A 26114-nucleotide genomic window follows, 5' to 3' on the forward strand; every position below is an offset into this window, starting at 1 on the left:
CCTCCCTCATCAGAAGGTCAAGTTCGTCTGTCTAGCCAAGGTCACCTCTTCCGGTCCAAGCGGGGCCAACCACCTTTCGTAACCGTAGTCGTTCTCGATCCCCAACCACGACGTGAGTGCACGGGAGGAGTTTCGCGTCGATCTGCCGCGCGTAGCAGGTGGTGCAACTCCCTCGGACCCCGCGGATCCCGCCTCGGTCTGCTGTTGCTGTAGGGAAGTGTGTATCTGCGCGAGATCCGCATCCACCAACGCCATGAGTCGAACCATCGGTGCATACTCCACCACCAACCAAGGCGGTAGGATCGCCGACGAACCTCGAATTACGGAAAGAGGCGCCACCATCCTCCTCAAACTGGACCCTTGGTGATGCATCAACTTCGTCAGCAGAGACCCTGTCATTCTACCACCGCCAAAGTCGTGCAGCTCTTGGGCGAAAATCGACGGCATACCCTGAGCACCCAGTGACGCATGCACGTCTGCCAGGGCCGATCTGTACTCGACCTGTACACCACCCGCTAACGCCTGTCTTTGCTGCCACCAGCCCAACGGCTGAGGTACCAGCTGAACCCAGGCACCCCACTGCCTCGACGAAGCCTGCCCCTCCACCCCTGCATCCGCGTACTCTTCGCCATCGCCTCGTCCCAGTGTGCTCTCCAAGACATCCGCTAGACTGCTCGACTCCGCCGCGCTGGCGATCGCCTTCATGCTCGCCTGTTTCGCCGCCTGCGTCTCGATGAATGCCCTGTGCTGCGCCTCCTCCGGTGGCGAGGAGACACAGGCAAGTTGACCGAACTGCATCTGGTTCAGCGCCTGTCGCAGATCCGCCGTCGGCTCCTCCCCCGCCCGCAGTGCGGGCTCGGTACCAGGTAGATCCATCACCATCGCTTCCACCTCTTCAGCCACCACGAACCGACCCATCTCCGCAGCCACCGTCTGCAACCACGGCACCACCTCCTCCACCACATCCGGCTTGCGGTACCGCAGCACATCCTGCACCGGCAGATCCTGCACAGGCACCAGATCGAGCTCGTTGCAAACAATTACGATCGGACGTTTGCTCTCCGCCACCAGCTCTACCACCGCGGACCAGAAGCCTTTGTCCTCTTCGAACAGCACGTCGGCTTCTTCGATCAGGATGAGCGACTGTCGAATTGCTGGAGTTGACGTCACACTGGTGGAAGCGGTGCTGCTGACGGCGGTGGTGGTGATGGAAGCGGATGCAGCAGAGGTGGGTGGGGTGGGTTGCGACCGTTTGAAGGTGGCACCTCCACCGACGCCGCCGGACGAGACCATGTGGTTGCGACCGAGGTCGCCGACGGCGGCGAGAAGCTCTTTGCCGCTGCGTTTGCCCATGCCCGGGTAGAGCTCGAAGACTTCGTAGCCGAGTTGGGTGGCGCAGGCGTAGACGGAGGCGGTTTTGCCGCTGCCGCTGGGGCCGGTGAGGATCATGCAGTTGGTCAGCCTGTCGAGGGACGGCCGGCCGGGGTGCCGATTGGCTGGGACTTGGCGTGGAGAGTACGGGTAAGGCCCTTGCGGTCGAGCATTCGCATCAGGTGCGGCGGGCGATGGCGCTGCCGCTGTTGATGTCGCCGTCGTCTGAGACGTTTCGAGACCCTCAACACTGCCTTCGTCGGCAAGTGTGGATGCGCGATCGATCTTGGAAAACTTTCCAAACCATTCATCGTCGGCGATCGAATCGTCGTACTCCGCCACTGTCTCCTCTTCCTCATCATCGTCGACGATAAAGTCGGCCATGTCATCGTCGTCGTCGTCATCATCATCGCTGTACGCTCGCCTTGCCTTTCTCCTCTTGGTGCGATCGACTCTGCGCTGAACGCCATGCTTGCGCTTGCGATCGGTGGTGGTGACCGAGCCAGGTGCAGCGACGAGCAAGTGACGCAGCCAGTCTTCCAGGTAGCTTGCTGCGGACTCGTTGCCCAAGCAGGCATGGTAAGCGTGGGGACGGAAAGCATCGGTCCACATCTGACCCGATGTGCGACAGGTCTGCGCCTGTTTCTGTGCAAAGGCAACTGCGGTTTGGGAGAGGCCCTCCATTTTGGCCTGTCCGACAAAGTCGTCGGTGAATTTGAATTCGTCCGAGCCGGTCAGGAGGATGCTGTCGAGGTGAGGTTGAGGTCGAGCGCCATTGAGCTGCTTGACAAAGTTGAGTGGTGGGGGTTCGTACGTCGCTTTCGTGACCGGGCCCATCGATGGGGCCTGCCAGCGGGATCGAAAAGCTGCGAGGTCCGCCCGTGCTTGTGACAAGCGCGCGCCCTCGTTGTCTTCAAGAGCTGCTACGTGGGTATCTTCAGACGTCGGCCAAGGAGCATGGGTTGGTTTCTTTGGTTTGGACGAGGCAGTCCTTTGAGAAGCAAAGAGGCTCCACGATGCAGGCGTGCTGCTGAAAGCCGAACTGGACGCTGTTGCGGGTGCTTTGCCCTTGCGATCGACAGACAGCGATGGTGCATTATCCGCATCGACTGCGGTCTCGTTCGAGGTAGTGCTGGTCTCTGTCGGCTGAGGGGTCGGCTGTTTGGGCTTCTTCGTGAAGAAAGGGTGAGGATTGGCAGATGCTGCGGTGCTGTTGCCCTTGACTGCCAAGCTGAGGGGCTTTGGCTCGGGTATCTTGGAAGGTTGGTGAGGTCTGGTTGACGATGAGGACGACGACGTTGAGGCGTTAGACTGCTGATCAGGCTTGTTGGCAACGCGGGTTTCGACTAATTCAAAGCCGTCGGTGTCCTGGCTGCTGTTGAGATTGGGTTGATCGGCCTTTGGCTTTCGCGGCTGCTTGAGCGCCTTCTTTGCTTCCCTTGCTTGCAGCTGTGCTTGTTTCTTCTCGTCCTTGAAGCGAGCACTTTCTTGTGCTGCGTCTGCACGGAGAACCGCCTTGAGATCTTCGCGGTACGAGACGGGAGCCTTTGCACGACTCGACCGAGAGGGCCTTTTCTGGTCTGTGTCTGAGCCGTCATTGGAGTCCATCGGGCGAGGAGGAAGTTCGCCTGGTCTGAAGAATGGATGAAGCGGCGGTAGCGGCTTGGCGGGCGTCTCCGGGTTGGAGATGGGCGCGGCAGTGATGACCGAATTTGCGAGGTCGGTTTCCCCTTGATCGATTGGCTCCGGAGCAGAAGATGCATCACTCTGCTGCGTTGGTGCAGCGATCGTGCTGTCGCCTGATGTAGCGACAGATGGAGAAAAGGAGGAGGAAGAGGAAGATGGGGACGAAGACATGATGTCTATTGTCGTGTGTGTGTTGCTGGGCAATGGCGGTGGGATCGACTCATCGTTTGCCTGGCTGGCTGCCGCATGTACTCTTTGCGCATCTTCAAAGAGATCCGGGTCCAGTTGTAGATCTTGGTGCTGCTGCTCCGCCTGTAGTATTGGAGGTGGTGGAGTGTCTACATCTAGGAGGGCTGGGTCGAGCGGGGTCTGTGTCACCGCACGGTCCTCGTATGGCGAATGACGAGGCTGTTGACCCGGTGAAGCTGCAGCATGAGCGTGAGCAGCCCATGGCAGAGTAGCCTGTTTCATGACCTGGACATTTGTGTGGTGATGGTGGGTTGGATCGAGAGGTGAGCATGAGAGCAACAGGAAGAGCAACAGCGACGGTGACAGTCACAGGGTCCTCGATTCTGACAGCATTGCTTCTGTAAAGTCACACTTCTGTGCTTTCTGTATGATTTCAATCTACGCGACGCGTTGAATTAATCTATTTTCAGTGTTAGCATTCGTCAATCCACACGTCTCAAGCCAGATTCGGCATTGCGTTGCCGCAAAATGACGTCGTCTGATCCTGCCAAACACGGCAGCCGTGCTGAAACTGTGCTGAGAGCATGACCTAACTCGTGCTCGACTTGGCTGGTGTCGACATGCCGGATCCACGGGCCGTCGATCTCTGCATAAGACGCTGACTGGCCCGCAGTTGCCACGCCCACAGGGTCCAACCAACCTGCAAGCCTTTCGAGCTTTGGGCTTTCACAACTGCCTCTCTCTCTGTCTTGCCTATAAGTATCCGGCGACTTCTTACCCTCCACCACCGTTTACCAACCACTCAACCATCTCATCTACATACCGACATCCAAATATGAGCGCAGGCGACAAGATCGGAGGTGCCTTCAAGGGGTAAGTCTTCTCACTCTCCACCCATCTTACCGCACAGATTCCCACACCAACTGACACGACACTGCTCACCATCTGTTTCCGCTTCTTGCTTCCGCACAGCGCCATTGACACCATCCACGGTGCAGGCGAGACCATCCGCGGAACCATCAACGACGGCCTCGATTCCGCCGGCGAGGGTCTCCGAAGCGCCGACTCCGATAACACCACCGCCAAAACCTCCGATCCTTCCGCCTTCGGCAAGAGCAGCGACTACGACCACTCCGGCAACCACCAGGGCGTCGCCGAAAAGGGCACAAACGAGTTCAAGCAGGGCGTAGAGCAGCTCCAAAACGCCTTCAGCTCCAACCGCACCACTTCCTCCTCTTCCACCACACACACTTCCACCTGATCTTGTCACCTCTCGCTCTCCCACTATAGTTGTGCCATTACTCCCCAACGAACACCCGAATTGCGGATCCAGAACTTATTGCGTATTGCAGCATCAGCGACTGTGGTATATGCTTCCAAATCATAGCTCTTCCATCCCAAACCCAACCACTTTCTTGGCCGGAGCAGCCACCACCCTTTCCGCTTGCGTATGCTCATCTCTTGCCTTCCAGTGTCCTTTGAGCGTTGACGATCGCATGCTCGCTTTCCTCCCGCCTCCAGTCGACGACCGTCTGCGCGTGAGTCTAGCCATCATGTATCCTGGCTGCAGCATCTGCTTCGATTCATCGTGCGAAGTGTCGCTTGCCTCGTCATCCGACGACACATTGCTCGACAGACCCACGTCGTCCGCATCCCCGTCCTCATCCTCCTCATCTTCCTCGTCATCACTCTCTTCCTCGTCTCCGTATCTCGCCCTGCCGTTCATTGTGCCCGTTTCCGTCAAGTGCGGCCGAGACGATGCAGAATCGTGATCCGAGTCGGTCTGCGAAGACGAATCCTCGCCTGCCAGTGCGCTCAGCCCACCCTGCGCTGGCTTCTTGTCGTGGTCGTTGCGGCTGAATCCCGGTCTCACGGCGTTGCTCCTCACGCCGCCATTCTGCGCTGCCTTTTGTGATCCTTGCCCCGATCGGCTGCTCTGCAAAGACGGAGAGCCGCCCCCGTGCTGCAATGCATGCCCCGACAGCAAATGAGCAGGCTGCGCAGCTCGCACACGCTTGGCATCGACCAAACTCTGTCTGCTCACGCGGATCCCCTGCACCACATCTTCGTCCAAGCTCACATCGAACAACTCCCAGATGTATCGCCTTACCGGGACGCGAAAGTGGAAGTGGTCCATCAACTCCACCGCTCTCGCCAGCACCGAAAGGTCCTTGAACATCGCTTTATGCTTGGCCTTGAGCTTACTCAACGACCGCGATGCATTGGCTGCCAGGATCGAGTTGCCCAGATTGGCGATCGACGTGATGATCTTGTTCACCACCAGAGACTCGGGCTCCGACAGATCCAGGTAGCTCAAGTCTGGCACCTTGTCCACCTCCCAACGAGGAATCGAGACGAGACGATTGACATCGTCCGGAATGCACAGCCCCATCGGTGCGCCCAGAGGCGTGCACACTGACTGCCATCCGTAATCCTGCAGCGCCTCGGCTCCCGAGCTGGTGGATGCGATGAGGCCCAGCACGAAGAAGCACGTCCCTCGAACCGACAACACTCTGGAGCCCTCGGCAATCTCGACAATCTGACTGACCAGATCCTCGCCCTCTAGGAAGGGCAATCCGAGCTCGTTGGCGCCGATGTTCCCCACCGCCCACAACACGCTCTTGAGCTTGTTGATCACCTCGCTGTCGGACGCTTCGCTTCCATGCTGACGGATGAAGTGGGCAAACTCGGCAAAATGGCCCTTTTGCTGCAGGATTCGACAGCCTTCAGGCGTCTTTGCCAGCTCACCGTAGAAGTGCGGTGGAACCACGCCGTCCTTTGCAGAGTCTGCAGGAGCCGGTGTCTGCGGCGGCGCAAAAGGTGAAGCCTGGTCAGATGCGGAACGTGCAGCAGCACCACCACCGCCGCCGGGTGATTTGCGGTAGATGCTGAAAAAGTCGGCGAGCATCACCTCCACCTCGACCACGTAGCGCTGATTGCGTTCGTTGAACCATTCGTCCATCTCGCGGTCAATGTACTCGCCCTGCCAGAGGTATTGGATGCCGACCGATGTCGAGAGAAATTTGAGCAACAGCGGATGGCCAAGCTCGCCGAGGTGATCGAGCGTGGGTCGCATCGATACGACTTTCTCGAGAATGTGGCTCGAGGCACAAGCCTCCTCAACGACTTTCGTGGCCAGTTGACGCACGTCGACCGAGGGATCGTAGAGCTGCGTCAGCAAGAGTGCGAGGGTCCAGTCGCTCTGCACGTCCGAGCCGTTCTTCGCATTGGCCGGCGATGTCTGGTGTCGGATCAGCTCAGCCAAATGTCGCGTGGCAAAGAGACGCACGTCGCGATAGCTTGAGGTCAGCGCCTTGGCGAGAATGATCCGCGAGTGTCCGTCGATGCTGTAGTCGACGTTTTCGATGACTGCCTTGACGATGTCGTCCCTGCTTCGCAGCGCGCTCAGATGGTACAAAGGAGTGAAGATTTTAAAGCGTTCAAGCAAGCGGATGCCTTCGGCCGTTTGAGTGAGGGCGCCAATCATCTCGAAATAGCCCGAGGTGAGCGTCTCGTCCATACGCTTGCGCGAGAGCAGCGGATCCGAGGTGGAGAGGCCCGAAAGCGGATCTAGCTGATCGAGGCACTCGCGGATTTCACGCAGCAACCGGTCCTCATTGAGGGCACGTGCACCTTCGGGTGTGGCGGCGAGCGTGGTGAGTAGCAGGCAACCGAGCCGAACGAAACGACGATTGGCGTTGAGCTTGCGTATGCTTGCGAAGCGCAGCGCGAATGGATGGTAGAAGGCGAGGACTCGTTTGAGCAGCTTGGTACCCTTGACGACGTCGTCGAGCCGTTTCGCATTGAGCAAGGGACCTTCCAGCATCTCGCTGAGCGTTTCGAGATTCCATTTTGTGTGATCCTTGGTGACGAGGATCTGGGTGTCGACCATCATGTTGCGGAATTGAATGTCGTCGATCTGCATACCCATGCGCATCTTTGTCTTTTCCACCTGCCGCTGACCTCTGCGCATCGACTCTTCGACCGAGTTGGAGCGGTCGCGGCCTGCACTCTGCATGGCGCCGCTGAGAGCAGCAGCGCTGATCATTGCTTCGTGGTGGGCACGATGACGATTGGCGCTATCGATCGAGGCGAGCGCGCTGGCAGCCGCCTGTCGTTCGTCGCTCTTCTCGAGCTTGAAGCTGGCAGCGAGTGAGAAAAGACGCGGCAGCGAATGGATGCTACCACCCATGGAGGGTGGATGGACGCGTTTCGAAACTTGGAGGAGCTCTCCCATGAGCATGGTCGCCTTTCTCGCCATAGTGGGTGCGTGCTCGATGACGTCGATGAGCGCGTCCACCAGGCCTGACTCGAAGAATACGACAAGGAGCAGCGCGAGGTAGTGATCGACGAGGTTGAGCCTGCTGCGTGGTTGATCGCCAAATTCACCCAAGGGCGCGATGCCTTTAACGGCGCCTGCAGCATCCGCATCCAACCTCGGGGACGACGACGAATTCCGATGGCTGCTCTCGCGCTTGCTGGCGGGATCCACCCGTCCTGTGGCACCACGAACGTTGAAGAGGTCGTATAGCATGTCGAGTAGGACGCTCTTGACCTCGAGGGTGTTGACACGCAGCGCTTGGACGAGCGACTTGATGGCGCGCTTGTCGTTCATGCAAAGGTAGATGAGACCCGCCCAGGATCGGAGAAGGACCGTGACGACCGAGGCGGTGGATTGGAGCAGCGCATGGTACGTGATGGGTTTCTGGACTGGCGTCTCGGTGAAGCCGGACAGAGCGATCTCAAGATCGACACCGGGACGCAGATGTTGGCGCGTCCCTGGTGTGTCGATGAGGTAGATGAAGACTTGGACAAGAGTGGGCGAGAACTCGGAGGCGCCTTCGGTAAGCGCCTGCAGAGTGGTGCGGAGACCTCCGGCTCTGATAAGCAGACGAAGGTCGAAGACGGCGAGCTCTGCAAGCGTTTCAAGGCAGATGTGACGCAACTTGTCCTCTGAATGTTCGGCGACAGCTGCGAGGGCGCGGACGACACCGGGAGACACGAGATCCCGCAAGTCAAGGCCGAGGCGATCGGGAGCGGTGCTGATGGAGCGCAGTGCTGCTAGTTCCATGATGGCCCGAATGAGCTTGATGGCCTGGATCTTTTCGACTTCGAACCGATTGTCGCGGATGAGGGTACGCGAGAGGTAGATGTCGAGACCTTTTTGTCGGCAGCGGGATACCAATGGAGAGAGTGGCTGGACGAGAGCATGGCGGAGCAGTCGATAGGTGGCGGCACGCATCTCCTTGCCCGATCGGTCACAGAGATTTGGCATAGCGGCATCCACTAGGTCGTCGAGAGGCAGTTCGTAACGTACACGCGCGTGTCGTTTGAGGATGTCGACGAGGCGGCTGATCTGATCGATCTGATGCTTTGCTTGATCACCTAACCCTGCGGCGTTGCTGGGCGTTCGCGCATGCGAGGCGGCGCCTGAAGCGATTGCAGCTGCCCTTGAACGCGCGGCTGTCCTGCGAGCCATGCGAGGAAGCGCGAGGTTCGGGTTGAAGGGCGAGTCTGGGCTTGTCACTGTGGTAGGAGTGGCTTCTTGTGTGGATGGCGAGGAAGTGTCGCCGCTCTCCGAGAGAGTTGGCAGGTTTGCAGGTGGAGGTGCGGGGGAGGAAGGCCTTAGGGAGCGGATCAGCATGATGGCGAGAGACCGTGACGCGCGGGCATCTTCGGCCTCTCTGTCTTCAGGGTAAGCCTCTTGCCCGGAAGTAAGATTCTGAGCAGCTGAGACAGAGGCAGCGTCGTCAGGACGATCAAATAGCAAAGCTGGTGGACGAGGTGAGTGTAGAGACTCGGTGACCGATTGCTGTCGTTGAGGCTGCAAGCCGGTAAAGTTGAGTGGAGCGTGTCCGTCGATACCGATGCCCAGACCACCAAAAGGGGCCGCGACGGAGACGTGGGGCATCCCAGAGTTGAGCTCATTAACGAAGTTGGTAGATGGCGGCGATCCATTGTTGGGGTCGAACTGGGCGGGGGTGATGTCGTAGTTGGTGTTCCGCGCAGGCTGTCGACTCGGCCCGGCTTGCGCGGTATCGAAGAGCGGACGACCTTCAAAGTCGAGCGCAGACTGTTCGAAGCGCGAGACGGTGGAAGTTGGTATGTTCCAGGAGGACTCCGAGTCCGAGACGGAAGCGTTGGAGGCCCACGATGGGGGCGATGTGGTGGCTTGTACGTTGCTCCATCGTTCGAGCTCTGCGGCGAGCGATGCAATCCTGTGATTGGCCGACTCGAGCTCGGCCTCGATCTGCTTGCGGAGGTCTTGCTTTGTGTTGGAGGCGAGCTTGAGGTCAAACACGCTGAGCAGATTCTCTGCGCCGTCTTTGATCTTGATCTCGACATCGATCTGGTTCTGCAGGCGTTGCACCTCCTGCTGCGGGCTGAGCGCGTCCATTTTCGAAGTGGTTCGAGGTCTCGGCTGCTAGATCCGATCGTAGCACTAGCAGCTTGACTGTCGCAAAGCGCTCAGTCCATCATTTGTGACGGCGAAGAACAGTGTCGAGTCAGGGTCATCAATCACACGATCGTCGGCAGACGACCGAGCACTCGCCGCGTATGGTCGGAAGCGCCGGTGATTCCGGAGTCGGTTGCCAAATACTCCAGCCGCCTGTGATCGAAATCGGCGGTTCCGAGCGACGCTGTCGTCTGCCTTGATGCTTGCTGTCTGCGATCCACGATGGTGGTCTTCGAGCCGAAGGAGCGAGCACTGTTCACAGCGCAACAACTTGCCCAAGCAAGAGAACAGACCCTGACACAGTTCTCCGCACTTGCTCAGCCGTGCCGAGACCAACGCAACACAGACGGGGCCTGTGCGAATTATGACCACAATTTGAGCAGGCGGCGTAGCCGAAGAAAGAGTGTTGCTTGCCGGAAAGAAAAATGTGCTCCGAAAATTAAGGCTCCAAAACTCTTTTTCTCTCATATTTCCGCCTGTTCGTTTGACACTGAGCAGCAGCTGTCAAAGGTTGCCGACAACCAAATCTTCTCTGCAGCCGCACAGCACGCACGCAGCATGCAGAGGCGCCAGAGGTGGACCCTTTGCGTCTCCGGAGCTCAGCCGCGTCTCGAACGAGATGACGACTCGATTGCTGGACCTTTGAATCGATCACGACACGATCATCACGTTGAACCACTCGATACGATCGGACTTTCCAGCTCGACGCTGACCAGCACATAGCAATGAGGCTCGCATCAATACCGAAGAGCCTCGCGGTGGGCACTGCCACGCTCTGGTTCGTGGTCGCAGCCGCGTTCATGTTTGCCGGCCTCGTCCAGTCCGCAGCAACATCATCGGACAAGGCAACTCACGATGGCTTGCGTAAGCTCACTGCAGCCAACTTCACCCTCACAAACCAAGGCGCCTGGTTGATCGAGTTCTTCTCGCCCAATTGCATCCACTGCAAGCGTTTCGGTGCCACTTGGTCGGAGCTCTCGCAGAACAAGGATTCCCTGCGCACCCAGTACCCGCAGGCTCCCTTCACTTTGGCTCAGGTCGACTGCCTCGCTCAGTGGGACCTGTGCAAGGAGCAGGGCGTCACATTCTTGCCTCGCCTCACCATCTATCAGGACGGCAAGCAGAACGCCGAGGAGTACAAAGGCGACCGCAACTATCCCGAGATCTCGGCCTACATCGACAAGTTTGCCAAGGAGTATCGCGACAAGAAGGGCGTCGCCGATGTACCCGTCGCTGCATCGATGGCTGCCACTGCAGCAGCGGCAGGTGCTACCGGCTCGGCCCAAGCAGGAGCAGATGCTCCAGCAGCAACGTTGGCTACGCCTTCTGCATTGTCACCGACGACTCCAACCGACGCCGCTGCTGGCAGCGTTGCCCAATCCTCCTCCTCCTCCTCCTCTTCCTCCGCAAACCCCGCTTCTGCCGTCGAGGCCATCGAAGAGATCTTGCCGTCGGGTCCGAATCCGAAGGGGCAGCTCATCAGCTATGGTTCTGCTCCTGTCCAGAACAAGGAGCAACTCGCAGCCTGGCTCGGCAAGGCATCTGGCCAAGGACCCACGTTTGTCAAATTCTTCGCGCCCTGGTGCCCTCACTGCAAAGCCATGGCTGCCGCTTTCAAGCAGCTCAGCGAGTCGCTCAAGGGCAGAGTCAATGCGCTCGAGGTCGATTGCGAGGCCAACCGTGCGCTTTGCGCAAGCTACGACATTCGCGGCTACCCCGTCCTTCGCCTGTACGATCAGGGCAACGTCAAGGAGTACACCGGCGGCCGAAACCACGATGCTATGCTCAAATGGGTGCTCAAGGCCGTATCGAGCTCGGGCCTCAAGCCTGTCAGCTCCAGCGCAGACCTCGTCGGTCTGGCTAAAGAGAACGAGGTGCTGTTCCTCTACCTCCACTCGCCCGGCACTCCCGAAGACGAGATCCGCGCCGTCGAGACCGCCAGTCAGACGCTCTTTGGCGCGCGAGCTCCCATCTTTGTATCCTCCGAGCCGGTTCTGCTGGACCGGTATGCGAGCTCGCTGGCCCAAGATCGCACCGTGTCCGTCCCTGCCAAGTCTGGCTTGCTCGTCTTCAAAGATCACTCGGTAGCTCAGCCTGTCTCGATCCTCAACCCGTCCAACCTGCGCGCTTCCGATTCGACCTCTGGACAGGCCGTCTACTCGGAGCAAGCCGATGCCAAGATCGCTGCATTCCTGTCGCGCGAGCAGTATTCGCTCGTCACCGAACTCACGGCCGCCAACTTCGAGGAGATCGTGCGCAACCGGGATGACGCGCTGGTCGTGCTTGCGGCGCTCTCCGACACCTACCACGGCTCGGAACAGGCCAACAATGCTGATGAGGGGATCGCACTCAAGGAAGTCGAGATCTCTGCCCTGAAATCAAAAGCACTCGACTGGAGGCTCACGAAGGCATCCACATCGACTCGACCCGTCGTCTTTGCATGGATCGACGCAGATCGATGGAAGTCGCAGCTGAGCCAACTCTACGGCATCGAGGCTACCAAGGCGCCCGCTGTCGTGCTGGTCGATGGCAACAAGATGCAGTATTATGATCTGCCATATCGGTCCGCGTCCGGATCTTCGGCGATAAACGCACAGGAGTGGATCTCGAACGATATCTTCGCCAGCATCTCGGACGCCATTCAGGGCAAGACTCCACCCAAATCATCACGAAGTCTCTTCCAGAAATCTGTGCGGGGTGCCGGCAACTACGCCAACGCCTTTGTCGATATGTGTGTCGCACATCCGATCGCCGCCTTTGGCTTTGTCTTTGTCGCGATGGGTGCTCTGTTCCTCTACCTTGGGCGGGTCAAGTCGAGCTCAGCTTCGTCGCTGCCCCTGTACTCGAAAGTGTCGACGGTCAAGGCAGACTGAGTCCGCCCATGGCCTTTTCTTGGCCCTCGTTTTCACTTGGACTCGTTTTCTTCATTTGTCTGTCAGCATCGTCTCTATCATCTCGTGTAAAGCAAGCATGTCGTCGAACGGTATCCGCACCATTCCTTTGCCGTGTGTGATCGTCGTCGTTCTCCAATCGTGGCACTTTCAGATGTGCGGCCTTAGTGCGGTGTTTCCGGAATTTTTAGTGCGATTTTTGAGATCGCGGTACATGCGCACAGACAGTTCAATGCACGCTCTTGCGATGTTCTCCTCTTCGTTCTTTTTCCTTCCGATCCTTCATCTCCATTCCTGCACGAAGCATCGCAGAGGACTATCACGATGAGCACTTCCAAGGAATCATCAGCCGCTGGCGGTACAACCGGTCTGGTGCTGCACCATCTCGAACTGAGTCGATCCAACCGAATCCTCTTCCTGCTCGAAGAGCTTCGCGTACCGTACACGGTCAAACACTACAAACGCGATCCCATCACACGGCTCGCCGGCCCCGATCTCAAACAGATCCACCCCCTCGGTCGTTCTCCCGTCCTCACCGATGGACCCATCACCATCATCGAAACCAACGCGATCATCCAACACCTTCTGCTTCACTACTACGATCCAAGCACTGCAAATCTCGGACCGAAGCTCGGCGAAAAGACGCAGGCCAGCATCGACGTTAGCGCATGGATCCAATTTGCGGAAGGTTCGATCATGCTGCATGCTATACCGCTGTTCTATGCGATGAAAGGGGGAGCTGCGACGGAGGATGGTAGTGCGGGAGTGGAGAAGGTGTGCGCCAGAGGGATTAGGGCTGATTTGGAGTATTTGGAGGAGGAGTTGAAGAGGAACGGTGGAAAGTTGGTGAAAGGGGAGGATTTCACTGCGGCAGATTGTGCTATGCTGTACAGCGTTGATATGGTTGGACATTTGTTGGGGAGCAGATCGGAGACGTGGCGTAAGAATCTCGGGCTCAGCTTGGGGTCGGAGACACGGAAGTGGATGGAGAAATGTTACGAGAGGCCTTCGTTCAAGGCAGCTGTAGCGAAAGAAGGTGGGGACGAAGGACAGAGCGGAGACTGGCTGTCGTCGTTCTTCGCTCCTCCCTCCAAGCCAAAGACGAGAAAGAGCGTCTTCCGTCCCTGCATCGACCTCCACGAAGGCGTCGTCAAACAGATCGTCGGCGGCACACTCACCGACACCGATTCGACGCTCAAGACCAACTTCATCGCCACCCACAGTCCAGCCCACTTTGCATCGCTCTACCGTCAACACAACCTCACCGGTGGACACGTGATCAAGCTCGGTCCTCGAAACGACGATGCCGCCACCTCTGCCGTCCAAGCCTGGCCCCAGGGTCTGCACGTCGGCGGCGGGATCAACGGCGACAACGCTTCCGAATGGCTGGAGAAGGGCGCGGAGAAGGTGATCGTCACATCGTACCTGTTCCCGTCGTGCAAGTTCGATCTGACCCGCTTGAAGGAGTTGAGCTCGAAGGTGGGGAAGCAGAAGTTGGTGGTGGACGTCAGCTGTCGAAAGCGAGGGGACAAGTGGATTGTAGCTATGAACAGATGGCAGGATATGACGGACATGGAGGTGAACAAGGAGACGCTGGATCAGCTGGCCGAGCACTGCAGCGAGTTTCTGATCCATGCGGCGGATGTGGAAGGGTTGTGTCAGGGGATCGATCAGGAGCTGGTCAAGAAGCTGGGTGAATGGGTGACCATCCCGACGACGTACGCGGGTGGAGCGAGACACTTGGGCGATTTGGAGCTGGTGGACAAGTTGAGCGGGGGCAAGGTGGATCTGACGTTTGGAAGTGCGTTGGACATCTTTGGTGGGAAAGGCGTGACGATGGAGGAGTTGATCAGCTGGAACGATGGGGCCAAGCAGTAGCAGGCTCGTCAACAATTGATTAGAGATTCTCTTTCATGCTTTTCGCTCGCTTGTTCTAAATCGGTGTGGTGGATGCTCTCGGACTGTCTATGTGTTTCGAAGCTTCGAGTGGACGAGCGATGCCGATGGGCAACGACGAATCCGTGACTGCATGGTGTGGTGAATGACGAGGGGGGGATGAAAAGAAGACTGTTAGATCTCTTCCAACCTCAATGCTGACGGGTGATCGGAAAAGCGAACTGCAGTCCCTTCGCTGTCATGAAAGGCCCTTACTCTCAACTCCGCGGGAACGCAGGGCGTTCTGCGTGTCACTCGTATCGCCTCGACCTTGGCACAAGCATTGGATAGCCTGGGATCTGCGGCGAGCAAGCAAGTGTATCCACGACGCCAAGAGACTCGCGGTGTGAGAGATCGGAAAAGCTGTGCTGACCGTCGGACCCTGGATTTCGACGTCAAGCTGCCGATGCTCCTCCTCTCCGTCGTCATCATCGTCAACGCACTCCGGTAGGCACTTTTGTCCATCCATCTCCACAGACATACTTTGAACCATGTCGTCCTCATGTCTGTCATTGAAGTAGGCAACAATGTGCCGTTGCGACCATGCAAGATAAGAGGCTCTCGAGCTCTTAAGAGCAAAGAAAGGGGTTTGACGCACAGGCCACGATTTAGAAGAAATACAGCGGGTCAGACGAGAGCCTCTTTGGAGACAAAGGGAGTCTGTTCGTCAGCTTAAGAAGTAGTGCTGGACTCCTGAATCGAAAATTGAAACTCCTTCTCCGCAAAGTCACATCGCAGCGGCTTGACCTGAGGCTGACTTGGTTCGAAATACAAATCGCATCGACGTGGACGAACCTCCGAATTCAAATTTGATCGTGGAATTTGAAATGCCTTCTAGAGGGTTCAACATCTTCGCCCTTCTTGTTCAAAGCAATCGCGTCGGCGCGTAACTGATTTTGAATTGAACGGCCCGATCATGACAGCCTGACGCAGAGGCTGACGCTGACCCCTCTCTCCGCCTCGGCCTTCTCCACCCCTCTCGCCTGCCCCTATCTCTGTCCCCGAGTTGGGATACCATCAACATGAGAACTGCAGAGCGACCAACGACCCATTCGATATGTTCGTTGAAGAATCTGTGAAGGTGATTTGTCCGGAAGGTGCTACGGAAGTGCCGACGATGGAGTGACGCGGTCGAGCGGGAAGAGTGCTGGCGAAACCCTGATGCAAAGCGCACACGCACGCATCCAATGCACGCACGCACAATGCACTGAAACCAACTGCCGCGAGAGAGAGACAGTGAGGGAGGGAAGTTCTGCCCGGGCCAAGGTCAACTGCAAGCACCGCTTTTCTTGAGACACAGAGAGAGAGCGTAAGCGCCTGCACCGCACCGCCGCACGGCCGCACAGCCCAACACGCAATTCCAATCGAAAGTCTTCTTGGATTTCGATTCGCTTGGCCTGAGCTCCCGGCGTGGCTGGGCTGGCTGGGCTGGCTGGCTGGTCGGCACAGGCACATTCGATTTCGACGTCGCTCTCGTCTCGCACTCTCGTCTGGCTGTGTGCCCGTCTGCGCCTTCTGTATTTCCCCCCTTCCCTGGTTGGCTTTGCCGTCGCCTCCTATCAGTGAAGCTACTCCTGTCCGCTTTGCCGACATCACTTGCCTTCCACCCCCACCACCACTCCGTTTGTCGAACGTTTCTCCTTTCGTTCTGCCTCTCACTTCTCTCATCACCACCACCACCACCGTCACCAAACCCTGCTCTAACGTCATCATGGAGGGTGAGTATCCCGTCATCGCTCGACATCCCATCCATCCGCCCATCCACGCATGGGCTTCTTCCGGCCACGCATCGCTCCACCTGGGCCACGTCAGCAGTTCCAGGCTTGCATTCGCCGCCGCAGCACATACAACCAGCGATGGATCGCGCGGTCGAGTAGCGTCGCACGGTCTCAACCTGGCGGACGGCGACGCAGATCCTTACCAGGCTGTCATCAAAGGGTCGTTGCCACGTGTACTGCAATGATTGTGACTCGCTTTCGAGCAAAGGTCGCATTGCTGCTCATGTCGGCTCACTCTCCCCGTTGTCGGGCGCATGCCTCCTGGTTCGTGTGGCTTGTGCGGGCTTCCTCACTCGAACCGGCAATGCAAGCCAATCATTGCTCTGCAGGAAGATTGGATGGCACCAAAGCCTTTTCCAGCATGGCAGCACCTCTTTGAATGAGTGCTGATCTTTTCTTCCTCCTCTGCCATCTCTATTTGCGCAACTGCCATGCTCGAAACGCAACAGACGAAGTCGCTGCTGTAAGTAGCCCCAATATGCGCTGATTTGCGAACTGGGCGGGCCGCAGTCCGCGCTGCCGAGTCGCAGAATGGCAATATCGCTTCTGCGTGCGAAAAGCTGACCTTTTTGCCTCTCCAATTTGCCCTATCTGACCAAATATCGGCCGTTCCGCTCAAATAGCTCGTTATCGACAATGGTTCGGGAATGTGCAAAGGTACGTTTTTGGACCGCTGTAATCCGTTGAATGACCACGGAGAGCAGAGCAGCATTCCATTTGCTGCTGACAACCTATCTCGCCTACAGCTCGCTGACGCTTTGTCCCTTTGTCTCGCTTCTTTTGCCAACTCGCAGCCGGTTTCGCCGGTGATGACGCTCCCCGAGCTGTCTTCCCTTCGGTCGTCGGTCGTCCCCGTCACCAGGGTGTCATGGTCGGCATGGGCCAGAAGGACTCGTACGTCGGTGACGAGGCCCAGTCCAAGCGTGGTATCTTGACGCTCAAGTACCCCATCGAGCACGGTATCGTCACCAACTGGGACGACATGGAGAAGATCTGGCACCACACCTTCTACAACGAGCTTCGTGTCGCCCCCGAGGAGCACCCCGTGCTGCTCACCGAGGCTCCGCTCAACCCCAAGGCCAACCGTGAAAAGATGACCCAGATCCTCTTCGAGACCTTCAACGCCCCCGCCTTCTACGTTGCCATCCAGGCCGTGCTTTCGCTGTACGCTTCCGGTCGTACCACCGGTATCGTTCTCGACTCGGGTGACGGTGTTACCCACACTGTGCCCATCTACGAAGGTTACTCGCTCCCCCACTCGATCCTGCGTCTCGACTTGGCCGGCCGTGACTTGACCGAGTACCTTGCGCGTATCTTGACCGAGCGAGGCTACCCCTTCACCACCACTGCCGAGCGCGAAATCGTTCGTGACATCAAGGAGAAGCTCTGCTACGTCGCTCTCGACTTTGAGCAGGAGATGCTCACCGCCACCCAGTCCTCTGCGCTTGAAAAGTCTTACGAGCTTCCCGACGGACAGGTGATCACCATCGGCAACGAGCGATTCCGTACTCCCGAGGTGCTCTTCCAGCCCGCCTTCCTCGGCCTCGAGGCTGCCGGTATCCACGAGACCACGTACAACTCGATCATGAAGTGTGACTTGGACATCCGAAAGGACCTGTACGGCAACATTGTCATGTCCGGTGGTACCACCATGTACGCCGGTATCTCGGACCGTATGCAGAAGGAGATCACCGCGCTTGCCCCCAGCTCGATGAAGGTCAAGATTGTGGCTCCCCCCGAGCGAAAGTACTCGGTCTGGATCGGTGGATCGATTCTGGCCTCGCTCTCGACCTTCCAGCAGATGTGGATCTCGAAGCAGGAGTACGACGAGAGTGGACCTTCGATCGTCCACCGCAAGTGCTTCTAAGCGGCGGACAGCGCGCCGTCTGCGTAGAACGACGATGGCGTGTCCGAAGCAATCGATGGAACGCTACCGGACGCGGCGACGTCGTGCTTGCGCCTCCTGCAACTCTTCATCTTTACCGCCTGGGACGACGTGGTCAGAGGCAGCGCGGAAAAGGTCGAGCTCAAATCAAGTCATTGTCAGCAAGACACGGTGATCCTGGAGAGGAGATTCAGCAAACAAAAGGCGATTTTGTGTGCCGTTCTGTCTTCTTTTCTCACCAGGTCGGCCATCGACGCTCACATTGGCAGCTTGAGCAGGACCACCATCGACTGCCCTGCATCCTCGTCTCACAACACACTCTCCCCTTCCCACCCTTTCCTCACCGTAAATGTAGGCTCGCAATGCACAGCCGTCAACCAAATGAAAGATATGATAACGAATGATGTTTCCTTAGACGTAACCCGAGTGAACATGGTTGGCATGGACTGTGCGCTAAACAGAGTCAAGCCGAGATGAGCTTCGCCGGTGCGGGGCATAGACGAGCTACGATGGTGCTTGTAGAGGATACAAGCCATCGGGGGACGGCGAAGGAGGTGCATGTTTGATTGTGATTGGGCTGTGTCTGATCGAGACGGGTGCGATTATGCTAGATCTGCCCGATGCTTTGACAATGGATCGATGGCGATCGTGTGTGTGTGTAGCTGGAACGGTGGGAGCAAGCTGCACCGATGCTGTGCGCTGGGGATCTGTGATTGCAAAGGAAGAGTCAAAAAAACCTTGCATGCCAAAAAAAGGAGAAAAGCAAGGCGAGAGAGAGAGAGCGGAGATCGAAAAGTGACAGCGCATTATTCTTTCGCCACGGAAAACCCACAGCGCCGCGCTTTTGTTTCTCTGTTTGGTCACACTCGGATAACCAACATGCGATGCAGGGGTTGCTGTAGCACGACTAACCTTTTTGAGCCTTGCATCTCTCTCACAACACTACGGTCTCGCTGGTTCTGCAAAGCGAGCTGCAATGGAAGCATCTTAGACGCTCGTATGTCGATCGTTGTGTGGCTTCTTGCCGACGGCGACGGCGAGTGGAAAGAAAGATCTGAGGAAAATGCCTGCCAAGGTTGGGCGTGGTGGACGAGCTGTCACTTTTCTTGGCAACAGCCACCAAAAGCGGAAGCAGGCTCGGACACGCCAACACACCAGACGCGCCAACCGGGACGAGAGGCGGCGTCGATGTGCCCGGTTTGCGGGCTTAATTCGGCGACGACGAACGGATTGACCGAGGGAAAGCCAGAGTTTTTGGTGATTTTGTGGAAAAATTGCATTCCAGGCTGCACAGGCAGATGCGCACAGTCTTGGCACGTCTCTTCTCTCGAGAATTCGCGAGGCCTCGGATCGCTCGGTGTGCAGCCTCCAAGTGCCGCCCGTCTTTTGCGGTAACTTACAGCAGTTGACCGTGGAAAGTTTCGCGTTCCGCTCGAAAGAAGCGGCGGATACTTTGTAGGGTCGACGACGACGGACGGCGCTTCCGATGCGAACAGCTCTTTTGAGATGTGACTTGGTCGAGAAAGGAGTGGGGATGCTTCGAATGCAGAGCGGCGCAGTTGGAGGGTCGACACGCGAGCTGGCAGGCGAACGACACTGAGACAGACGCGGCTGTCAGCGTCTCTTTTGCTGTGCTTGACAGTCTGACACACACGCCGCACACACGCACACGCATTTCGGTGGCTGCAGTCAGCGCTCCTCGATTTGCTTGGCTGGCTGGACTCGCTCGTGGAAACGCCTTGATCCCCTTTCTCCCTCCTCCTTTCTTCCTCCCTCCCTTCCCTCATCATCCAACCTCGTTCATACATACCTCCCTCTCCCTCATCCGGCAAGCACGGTCCCCTCCCTTTCCCACGCTACAACCTCTTGCTCTTGGCTGGTCCATACAAAGGCTGTAATCTCTTGCTCATCCCGACTCGATTCTCGCAAAACATACATATTGCATCGCTCTTGAACCTCGATCATCTTCACCTTTTGCTCCCTTCATCAACTCTCTTCTCTCTCATATCGTCTCGTCTCTGCTCCCCCTTCCACCACCTCACTAGACTCGCCGTCTCGCCACTCGCATCCCACATTCTTTGATAGAATCGCATCTCACACAGCAACCCAACTCCAACAATGAAGTTCCTCTCTGTCGTCGCCGCTGCTCTTGCCGTGGTCGCCACCACCGTCTCCGCCGATCCCAGCGTCGAGGCTCTCAACCTTCCCGCCATGTCCAAGCACCCCCTCTCCATGCAGCGACGTGAAGCCATCCTCAACAACCGTCGCGCTGGCATGGTCACCAAGCGTCACTCGAAGGGATCCAAGCGCTCCTGCAAGGCAAAGACTGCTAATGCTGCTTCCGGCAAATCTGGGCAGGCCGTCGTCGGATCCGCAAAGCAGAACGCTCAGCAGTCTCAGGTCAACACCCAGTCCCACACTCAGGCTCACGCTCAGGCTCAAGCTCAGTCCCAGTCTGACAGCCAGTCTAGCTCCAGCTCCAGCGCCAAGGCCAACGCTAGCTCCAACTCCAACTCCAGCTCGGACAGCAGCGCCAAGGCCAGCTCGCAATCTTCTGCCTCCAGCAAGAGCGATGCCAAGTCCGACTCGTCGGCTTCGTCCTCATCCTCATCCTCCTCTTCATCCTCGTCGTCGGCTTCGGGCGCCGGTCTCTTTGGCTTCAGCTCTGGCAGCTGTGGCTCGAGCGGTGCGAACGACCAGCAGCCCAACGGCTCTCAAAACTTCCTCAACTGCGGTCTCACCTCGGGCGGATGGAACCCTCCCAAGCTGAACCTCGACCAGCTCAAGATCCTTTCGGGTACTCAAGCTGCCGACTCGCCTGTCTTTGCTCCTTGCAAGAACCTGCTCTGGGCCTTCCAAGCCGCCGAGAAGGCTCACGGTGTCCCGGCCACCGTCCTCATGTCGTTCGCCATGCAGGAATCCACCTGCAACCCTGACGTCACCGGCGGCAACGGCGAGCAGGGTCTCATGCAGATCACTCCTGACAAGTGCGGCGGTGCTCCCGGCGGAAACTGCAAGGATCCCTGGTTCAACGTCGATGCCGGCGCAAAGTACTTCAAGAACACCTTGGACTCGTGCGGCGGCAACCTCCTCCAGGCTATGGGTCAGTACAACGGCTGGACGATCGGCCTCACCGTCCAGAAGGCCACCGCTGCCCGATGGCAGGGCAACTGCTACGCGCAGAACAACCTCGACTACCTCTACCAGATGCTCAACGGCTGGTTCCTCGGCAAGGAGAACACGTACAGCATGGGCACCTACAAGAACCTCGCCGCTTGCAAATGATTTGCTCTCTGAAAGCTTGCGTCACCGGATTTTTCGTTTGCTAGATCTTTGCCATTTCGTTAGTTGTTGTTGTTCGTCTATGGCCCCCTTTCCCGACCTTTGCTCTGGAGATGCAGGATGATGCTGGTTGTCATCAAGCGCGCCAGAGTGAGAGGATGGACTGCGTTGGGCCGACGTACACATTTTTTTCCTTTACACATTTGCTCCTTTGTCATCAGGTGAACTCGGCTCGATGCCGATGAAACCGAGATGGGGAGGTGGAATCACATTCGTGTTGCTTCGTGCGCTAGACGCTCGTCGCTTTTCAACCCATTTTGTTTTGTGCTGAGCGATGTGCGTCGAGTGCGATGAGATGGTGGGCGAGGATGGAGTGCGGTTCACAGGCGGGGGTTGAGAGCAGCTACCGACGTTGTTTAACACTGGCACAGACGTGGAGAAGGAGGAGGAGGAGGATGGTTTTGCAGATGTGCATTTTGTTCAACGCTGGGGGGGTGGGGGGGTTGAAAGCAGACTGGACAGACACGCATTTCTTCGAGAGATGATGAGGGGAGGAAGGTGCTTTTGCCAAAGTTGCCATGCTACTACTAGCAGCGGTGACGGTGAGGTACAAAGTAGAGCAGGGAATTCATTCTTCGACTTGTTGAGCCATGGAAAGCTGCACAGCCAACCTCAATTGTTCGTCTTCCTCGTCCTGCTGCTCCTCCTCTCGAGTCTGGTGTTGTTCCAGTACATCCAGTGCACGTTGTGGGGCAGCCACCTCACCGGATGCAGACGCGGTCTCTGCTGACCTCGTATCTTGAGCACCTTCACCCGTCCTTCCAGTCACCGTCTTTCTCTGCTTCCAACTCCTCCCCTCTCCCACCCTAAACGGCATACTAACGCTCTCCCTCAACCTTTTCGCCTTAACCTCTCCAAACCCAGGACACATCCCTACCTCCCCCTCTTCCGCCCTTACCACCCCCTTAACACTTCCGAACCTACTCAACAACGTCACGACATCCGTCCTATTCACACCCCTTACCTGGGTCAAAACATTCGTAACCTGACTTAGGAAATCCTCCCCCACCCTCTCTTTGATCAAATCAGGTGGCTTGAACTCGAAACTCTTGTACGTCTCCACATATCTCCCCGCTTCTTCCGCCGACCACGCTACGATCATCGTCAAATTGTTCACTATCGCCATCTTCGTCAATTCCTTAATCGCCGCCTGATGATCGTTCACATCACACTGTACGAGCAGCACTCGCAGTGTAAACATGTTCCCCAGTTTGGCGATTCGAGTATGGACATACTCCGGATGTAGGCGGTGGTAGCGGATGGAGAGGAAGATGATGCAGGCGGAGAGAGCGACTTGATAGTCCGGGATGATGTCGGCGTACTCCCAGCCGATGTTGCGGATGTGTGTGAGGAGGGGGTTGCCGCGCTGGCAGTTGTTGACGAGGATGGTGGAGCCCGTACCGGCTGCTCCGCGGATCAAGGGGCGGGGGCGAGGTTGGACGACGGCGGCGGTTGAGTTGGAAGTGGTTGTGGGAGGGGAATCGCGTGGAAGCGACGAGGCTGGTTGGAAGGATGACATTGGTCGTCGTGGGCTCTCGCCTCGGGTGGTGGGGGCAGTGATGTGCGGTTGGGCCATCTGAGACACAGCTGGAGAGGATGCTGTTCCGGCTAGCGGCTGGGTGGTGCAAGCTCGGAAGTTGGAAGTAACTGAGTGCGATGCGATGCGATGATGAACAGGCCGTACTGAGACGGCAGACTATACGAGAATTGCGAGACCAAAAGAAGAGAACACAGAAAGGGTATAAAGATCGTTTCGAGGGTATAATATTATCGTTGATGCTTCCTAAAGGGCGATAACAGTGCAAGAGCAGAAGGTGCAATCTGAAATTGTCAGTCATCCCATAGCATTCCTGTTTCTATAACCATCCGGAGAACCGCCGCAGTCCATCTCGACAGCCATGCGCTTTGACGGGGAGGTCAAGGATCAGAATTGCAGAAGAAGAAGAATTAACTCGTCACCGGAAAGGATCCTTGGACTGTTGAGCTTGTGAATGTGAAATTTTAGTCATCACTGTGTGTCTCCCCGCGGAGGCAGTTGCTGCATGCTACTTCGAATGGATGCGGCGGCGGCGGCGGTGTCGGTCGAGATTGTTGAATGTGCTTACAATTGCAGGATCAGCGCAAGGGTTGGGGGTAAATGGCCAACACTTGCGCAAAGTTGATTGTCGAGGGGGTGATGGTCGAACGACGTCGATGTGTCCGCGATCTTTCGTGGGTGACTGGGTAGGGGCAGCCACATGAACCAAGGGGGATGGTGGTGGTGATGCGATCAGACCATCACGGCCTCGACAGTCAAATTGGGAAGCAAGGGTAGAGTTGCTGCGCCGTCTCAAGTGTGACTTTGACAAGCTGAGTGACAGTTCAGTGTGCGACTGAGAACAAAGTGGAGGACATTTTTGCACACTAAATGTCAGACCGCTCTTGTAGTGCTATGGTAGAGAAGAAATTCGTTTTAACCAGTTTGGAGCATTCGGCCGACGTATTGAGTCACGTGCTTTCCTGCAGATTGAGTACAGTTCAGAAAGTTGTAGGCGAAATACGAGTGTCGCCAAATTTGAAAGTTGGAAAAATTGCTCAAAACGCGGTGTGCAAGCCCAACTGTTATTCACGAAATGTCGAGGCAGCAGGACGCAGTGAGTCGACACCCAGCTCGAATTGGTCCAGGGCCACCGCCAGCCTTAGCGAACGAGTCTAGCTCCCAGCCAAAGAGCGAGGCAGACCTCAGCAGCCAACCTCGAGGCCCAAATTCGAGATTCCGACCAGCGTCTGTAAGCGTGCACACAGCTGCGTGTCTGGTTCCACTCGAGTGCTGCAGATTTCACAATCCTTCTCCTCACCATCAAGTCACCACCAAATCTGATCAGCAACAATGGGTCGTGTCATTCGAGCTCAGCGAAAGAGCGGTGGTATCTTCACCGCTCACACCAAGCACAACAAGGCTCCCGCCAAGCTCCGTGTTTACGACTACGCCGAGCGCAACGGTTACATCCGAGGTGTTGTCAAGGAGATCATCCACGACGCCGGTCGGTAAGTATCAGCGACATAAGGCAATGACAAGCAGCATCACTGGCGGTTCATTTTGGCATCGGCATGAATCAGCAAATCAGCATTACAGCGTTTGGAACAACCTAGCATCAACAGCAACACGAAAGATCGACATGAAACATCTCTCAGTAACAATGGGCTAAACAGGAGCAGACATGCGATTGGAACGTTTGATTCAGTCGGACACTGAAGGGAGGATTTTGTTCGACAGGTCCTGTCAATTGTCGGGTGGATCAGCCTTCTACCGATTCGGAGATGCGCAGGCTGCTAGACAGATGGCTTGACGTCGACAACTCTGTTACAGATGGATGTTCCGATCGGGGAAATGATGGAACGGAGATGGTATCGGATGCATGCGAATGATCACACGGAAGGACAGACACAGTAAAGTCGCCCGCTCAACCGCGAACCGTTGGCATCTTTGGCTGACCGGCGCACATCGGACATGTTCCGAACGTGCAGAGGTTATCGATTGCACGCCGCATTCAGCCGCGACGTAATCACTCGACCATGATCGGCAGTCTTTTTCCGCACAGCAGCATATGCTCCGATTTCACACTGCAGCCACCATACGACAGACCGACATTTCTCATTCTCGATCAGCACCTGTGACGGTCCCTGCGACGCTTCAGACGGCCGTTCCGATTCCCATTGTTGTTCATTGCTTGCTGTTCGACACACCCCCACTAGAATGCCATGATGCTGCTTCGCCAAAGCCGACCTCTGCTCATACCCTAGCTGCAGTTCAAAATACTGACTACGCTCTCACTCGACTCTTTCTCTCTACCCAACAGTGGTGCTCCCCTTGCCAAGGTCGCTTTCCGTGACCCTTACAAGTACCGCACCCGTGTCGAGACCTTTGTCGCCACCGAGGGTCTCTCCACCGGCCAGTTCGTCTACTGCGGTAAGAAGGCCGCCCTCAACGTTGCCAACGTCCTCCCCCTCTCTTCGCTCCCCGAAGGTACCATCGTCTGCAACGTCGAGGAGAAGTCCGGTGACCGTGGTTCGCTCGCCCGTACCTCGGGCAACTACGCCACCATCATCGGTCATGACTCCAACGGCAAGACCTCGCGCATCCGTCTTCCCTCCGGTGCCAAGAAGACCGTCCCCTCCACCTCGCGTGCCACCATCGGCATCGTCGCCGGCGGTGGACGTATCGACAAGCCCTTGCTCAAGGCCGGTCGTGCTCACCACAAGTTCAAGGTCAAGAGGAACTCGTGGCCCCGCACTCGTGGTGTGGCTATGAACCCCGTCGACCACCCTCACGGTGGTGGTAACCACCAGCACATCGGCAAGCCCTCGACCCGTTCGCGTTTCGCCCCCGCCGGTCAGAAGGTCGGTCTCATCGCCGCTCGTCGTACCGGTCTTATCCGCGGTACTATCAAGACCAAGGACGCTTAAATGTATCCTGTTGGTTTTGTCTTCGTATATCGTATTCCGCTCAATGCGAAAGCTGGTTTTTTCAATGGACAAAAACGGCAAACCAAGTTTTCGCTTCACACATCTTTTCACAACCCTACACCATGTATTCTTTT

At 57.1% G+C, this 26114-nt stretch overlaps 13 protein-coding genes across 13 annotated transcripts; 7 read left to right on the forward strand and 6 right to left on the reverse strand.

Annotated features, from left to right (window-relative positions):
* Window positions 1–9: 9 nt before the first annotated feature.
* PHSY_002657 (telomere length regulation protein) lies at window positions 10–3528 on the reverse strand (the record flags this gene model as incomplete). Its single annotated transcript, XM_012333279.1, has 1 exon — window positions 10–3528. The coding sequence occupies one exon, from the start codon at window positions 3526–3528 to the stop codon at window positions 10–12; it is 3519 nt and encodes a 1172-aa protein (XP_012188669.1).
* Window positions 3529–4081: 553 nt separating this feature from the next.
* Window positions 4082–4507, forward strand: PHSY_002658 (hypothetical protein; the record flags this gene model as incomplete). The annotated part of the gene is made up of 2 exons (XM_012333280.1): window positions 4082–4119; window positions 4219–4507. The coding sequence occupies 2 exons, from the start codon at window positions 4082–4084 to the stop codon at window positions 4505–4507; spliced, it is 327 nt and encodes a 108-aa protein (XP_012188670.1).
* Window positions 4508–4627: 120 nt separating this feature from the next.
* PHSY_002659 (hypothetical protein) lies at window positions 4628–9643 on the reverse strand (the record flags this gene model as incomplete). The annotated part of the gene is made up of 1 exon (XM_012333281.1): window positions 4628–9643. The coding sequence occupies one exon, from the start codon at window positions 9641–9643 to the stop codon at window positions 4628–4630; it is 5016 nt and encodes a 1671-aa protein (XP_012188671.1).
* A 45-nt stretch (window positions 9644–9688) lies between these two features.
* On the reverse strand, window positions 9689–10171 carry PHSY_002660 (monocarboxylate transporter; the record flags this gene model as incomplete). Its single annotated transcript, XM_012333282.1, has 1 exon — window positions 9689–10171. One exon carries the CDS (start codon window positions 10169–10171, stop codon window positions 9689–9691), a length of 483 nt encoding a protein of 160 aa, XP_012188672.1.
* Window positions 10172–10428: 257 nt separating this feature from the next.
* PHSY_002661 (protein disulfide isomerase) lies at window positions 10429–12576 on the forward strand (the record flags this gene model as incomplete). The annotated part of the gene is made up of 1 exon (XM_012333283.1): window positions 10429–12576. One exon carries the CDS (start codon window positions 10429–10431, stop codon window positions 12574–12576), a length of 2148 nt encoding a protein of 715 aa, XP_012188673.1.
* Window positions 12577–12939: 363 nt separating this feature from the next.
* On the reverse strand, window positions 12940–13299 carry PHSY_002662 (hypothetical protein; the record flags this gene model as incomplete). Its single annotated transcript, XM_012333284.1, has 1 exon — window positions 12940–13299. One exon carries the CDS (start codon window positions 13297–13299, stop codon window positions 12940–12942), a length of 360 nt encoding a protein of 119 aa, XP_012188674.1.
* A 279-nt stretch (window positions 13300–13578) lies between these two features.
* Window positions 13579–14472, forward strand: PHSY_002663 (hypothetical protein; the record flags this gene model as incomplete). Its single annotated transcript, XM_012333285.1, has 1 exon — window positions 13579–14472. One exon carries the CDS (start codon window positions 13579–13581, stop codon window positions 14470–14472), a length of 894 nt encoding a protein of 297 aa, XP_012188675.1.
* Window positions 14473–14935: 463 nt separating this feature from the next.
* On the forward strand, window positions 14936–18174 carry PHSY_002664 (actin; the record flags this gene model as incomplete). The annotated part of the gene is made up of 3 exons (XM_012333286.1): window positions 14936–14976; window positions 16093–16247; window positions 17102–18174. The coding sequence occupies 3 exons, from the start codon at window positions 14936–14938 to the stop codon at window positions 18172–18174; spliced, it is 1269 nt and encodes a 422-aa protein (XP_012188676.1).
* Window positions 18175–18208: 34 nt separating this feature from the next.
* On the forward strand, window positions 18209–18669 carry PHSY_002665 (ammonium transporter; the record flags this gene model as incomplete). Its single annotated transcript, XM_012333287.1, has 2 exons — window positions 18209–18327; window positions 18435–18669. The coding sequence occupies 2 exons, from the start codon at window positions 18209–18211 to the stop codon at window positions 18667–18669; spliced, it is 354 nt and encodes a 117-aa protein (XP_012188677.1).
* A 919-nt stretch (window positions 18670–19588) lies between these two features.
* On the reverse strand, window positions 19589–19867 carry PHSY_002666 (hypothetical protein; the record flags this gene model as incomplete). Its single annotated transcript, XM_012333288.1, has 1 exon — window positions 19589–19867. The coding sequence occupies one exon, from the start codon at window positions 19865–19867 to the stop codon at window positions 19589–19591; it is 279 nt and encodes a 92-aa protein (XP_012188678.1).
* Window positions 19868–20310: 443 nt separating this feature from the next.
* Window positions 20311–21477, forward strand: PHSY_002667 (hypothetical protein; the record flags this gene model as incomplete). Its single annotated transcript, XM_012333289.1, has 1 exon — window positions 20311–21477. The coding sequence occupies one exon, from the start codon at window positions 20311–20313 to the stop codon at window positions 21475–21477; it is 1167 nt and encodes a 388-aa protein (XP_012188679.1).
* Window positions 21478–22102: 625 nt separating this feature from the next.
* Window positions 22103–23053, reverse strand: PHSY_002668 (excision repair protein; the record flags this gene model as incomplete). The annotated part of the gene is made up of 1 exon (XM_012333290.1): window positions 22103–23053. One exon carries the CDS (start codon window positions 23051–23053, stop codon window positions 22103–22105), a length of 951 nt encoding a protein of 316 aa, XP_012188680.1.
* A 535-nt stretch (window positions 23054–23588) lies between these two features.
* Window positions 23589–25980, forward strand: PHSY_002669 (60S ribosomal protein; the record flags this gene model as incomplete). Its single annotated transcript, XM_012333291.1, has 3 exons — window positions 23589–23667; window positions 24399–24561; window positions 25374–25980. 3 exons carry the CDS (start codon window positions 23589–23591, stop codon window positions 25978–25980), a joined length of 849 nt encoding a protein of 282 aa, XP_012188681.1.
* Window positions 25981–26114: the final 134 nt, after the last annotated feature.

The sequence above is a fragment of the Pseudozyma hubeiensis genome (genome assembly GCF_000403515.1).
Source record: "Pseudozyma hubeiensis SY62 DNA, scaffold: PHS27, whole genome shotgun sequence".
Lineage (NCBI taxonomy): Eukaryota > Fungi > Basidiomycota > Ustilaginomycetes > Ustilaginales > Ustilaginaceae > Pseudozyma > Pseudozyma hubeiensis.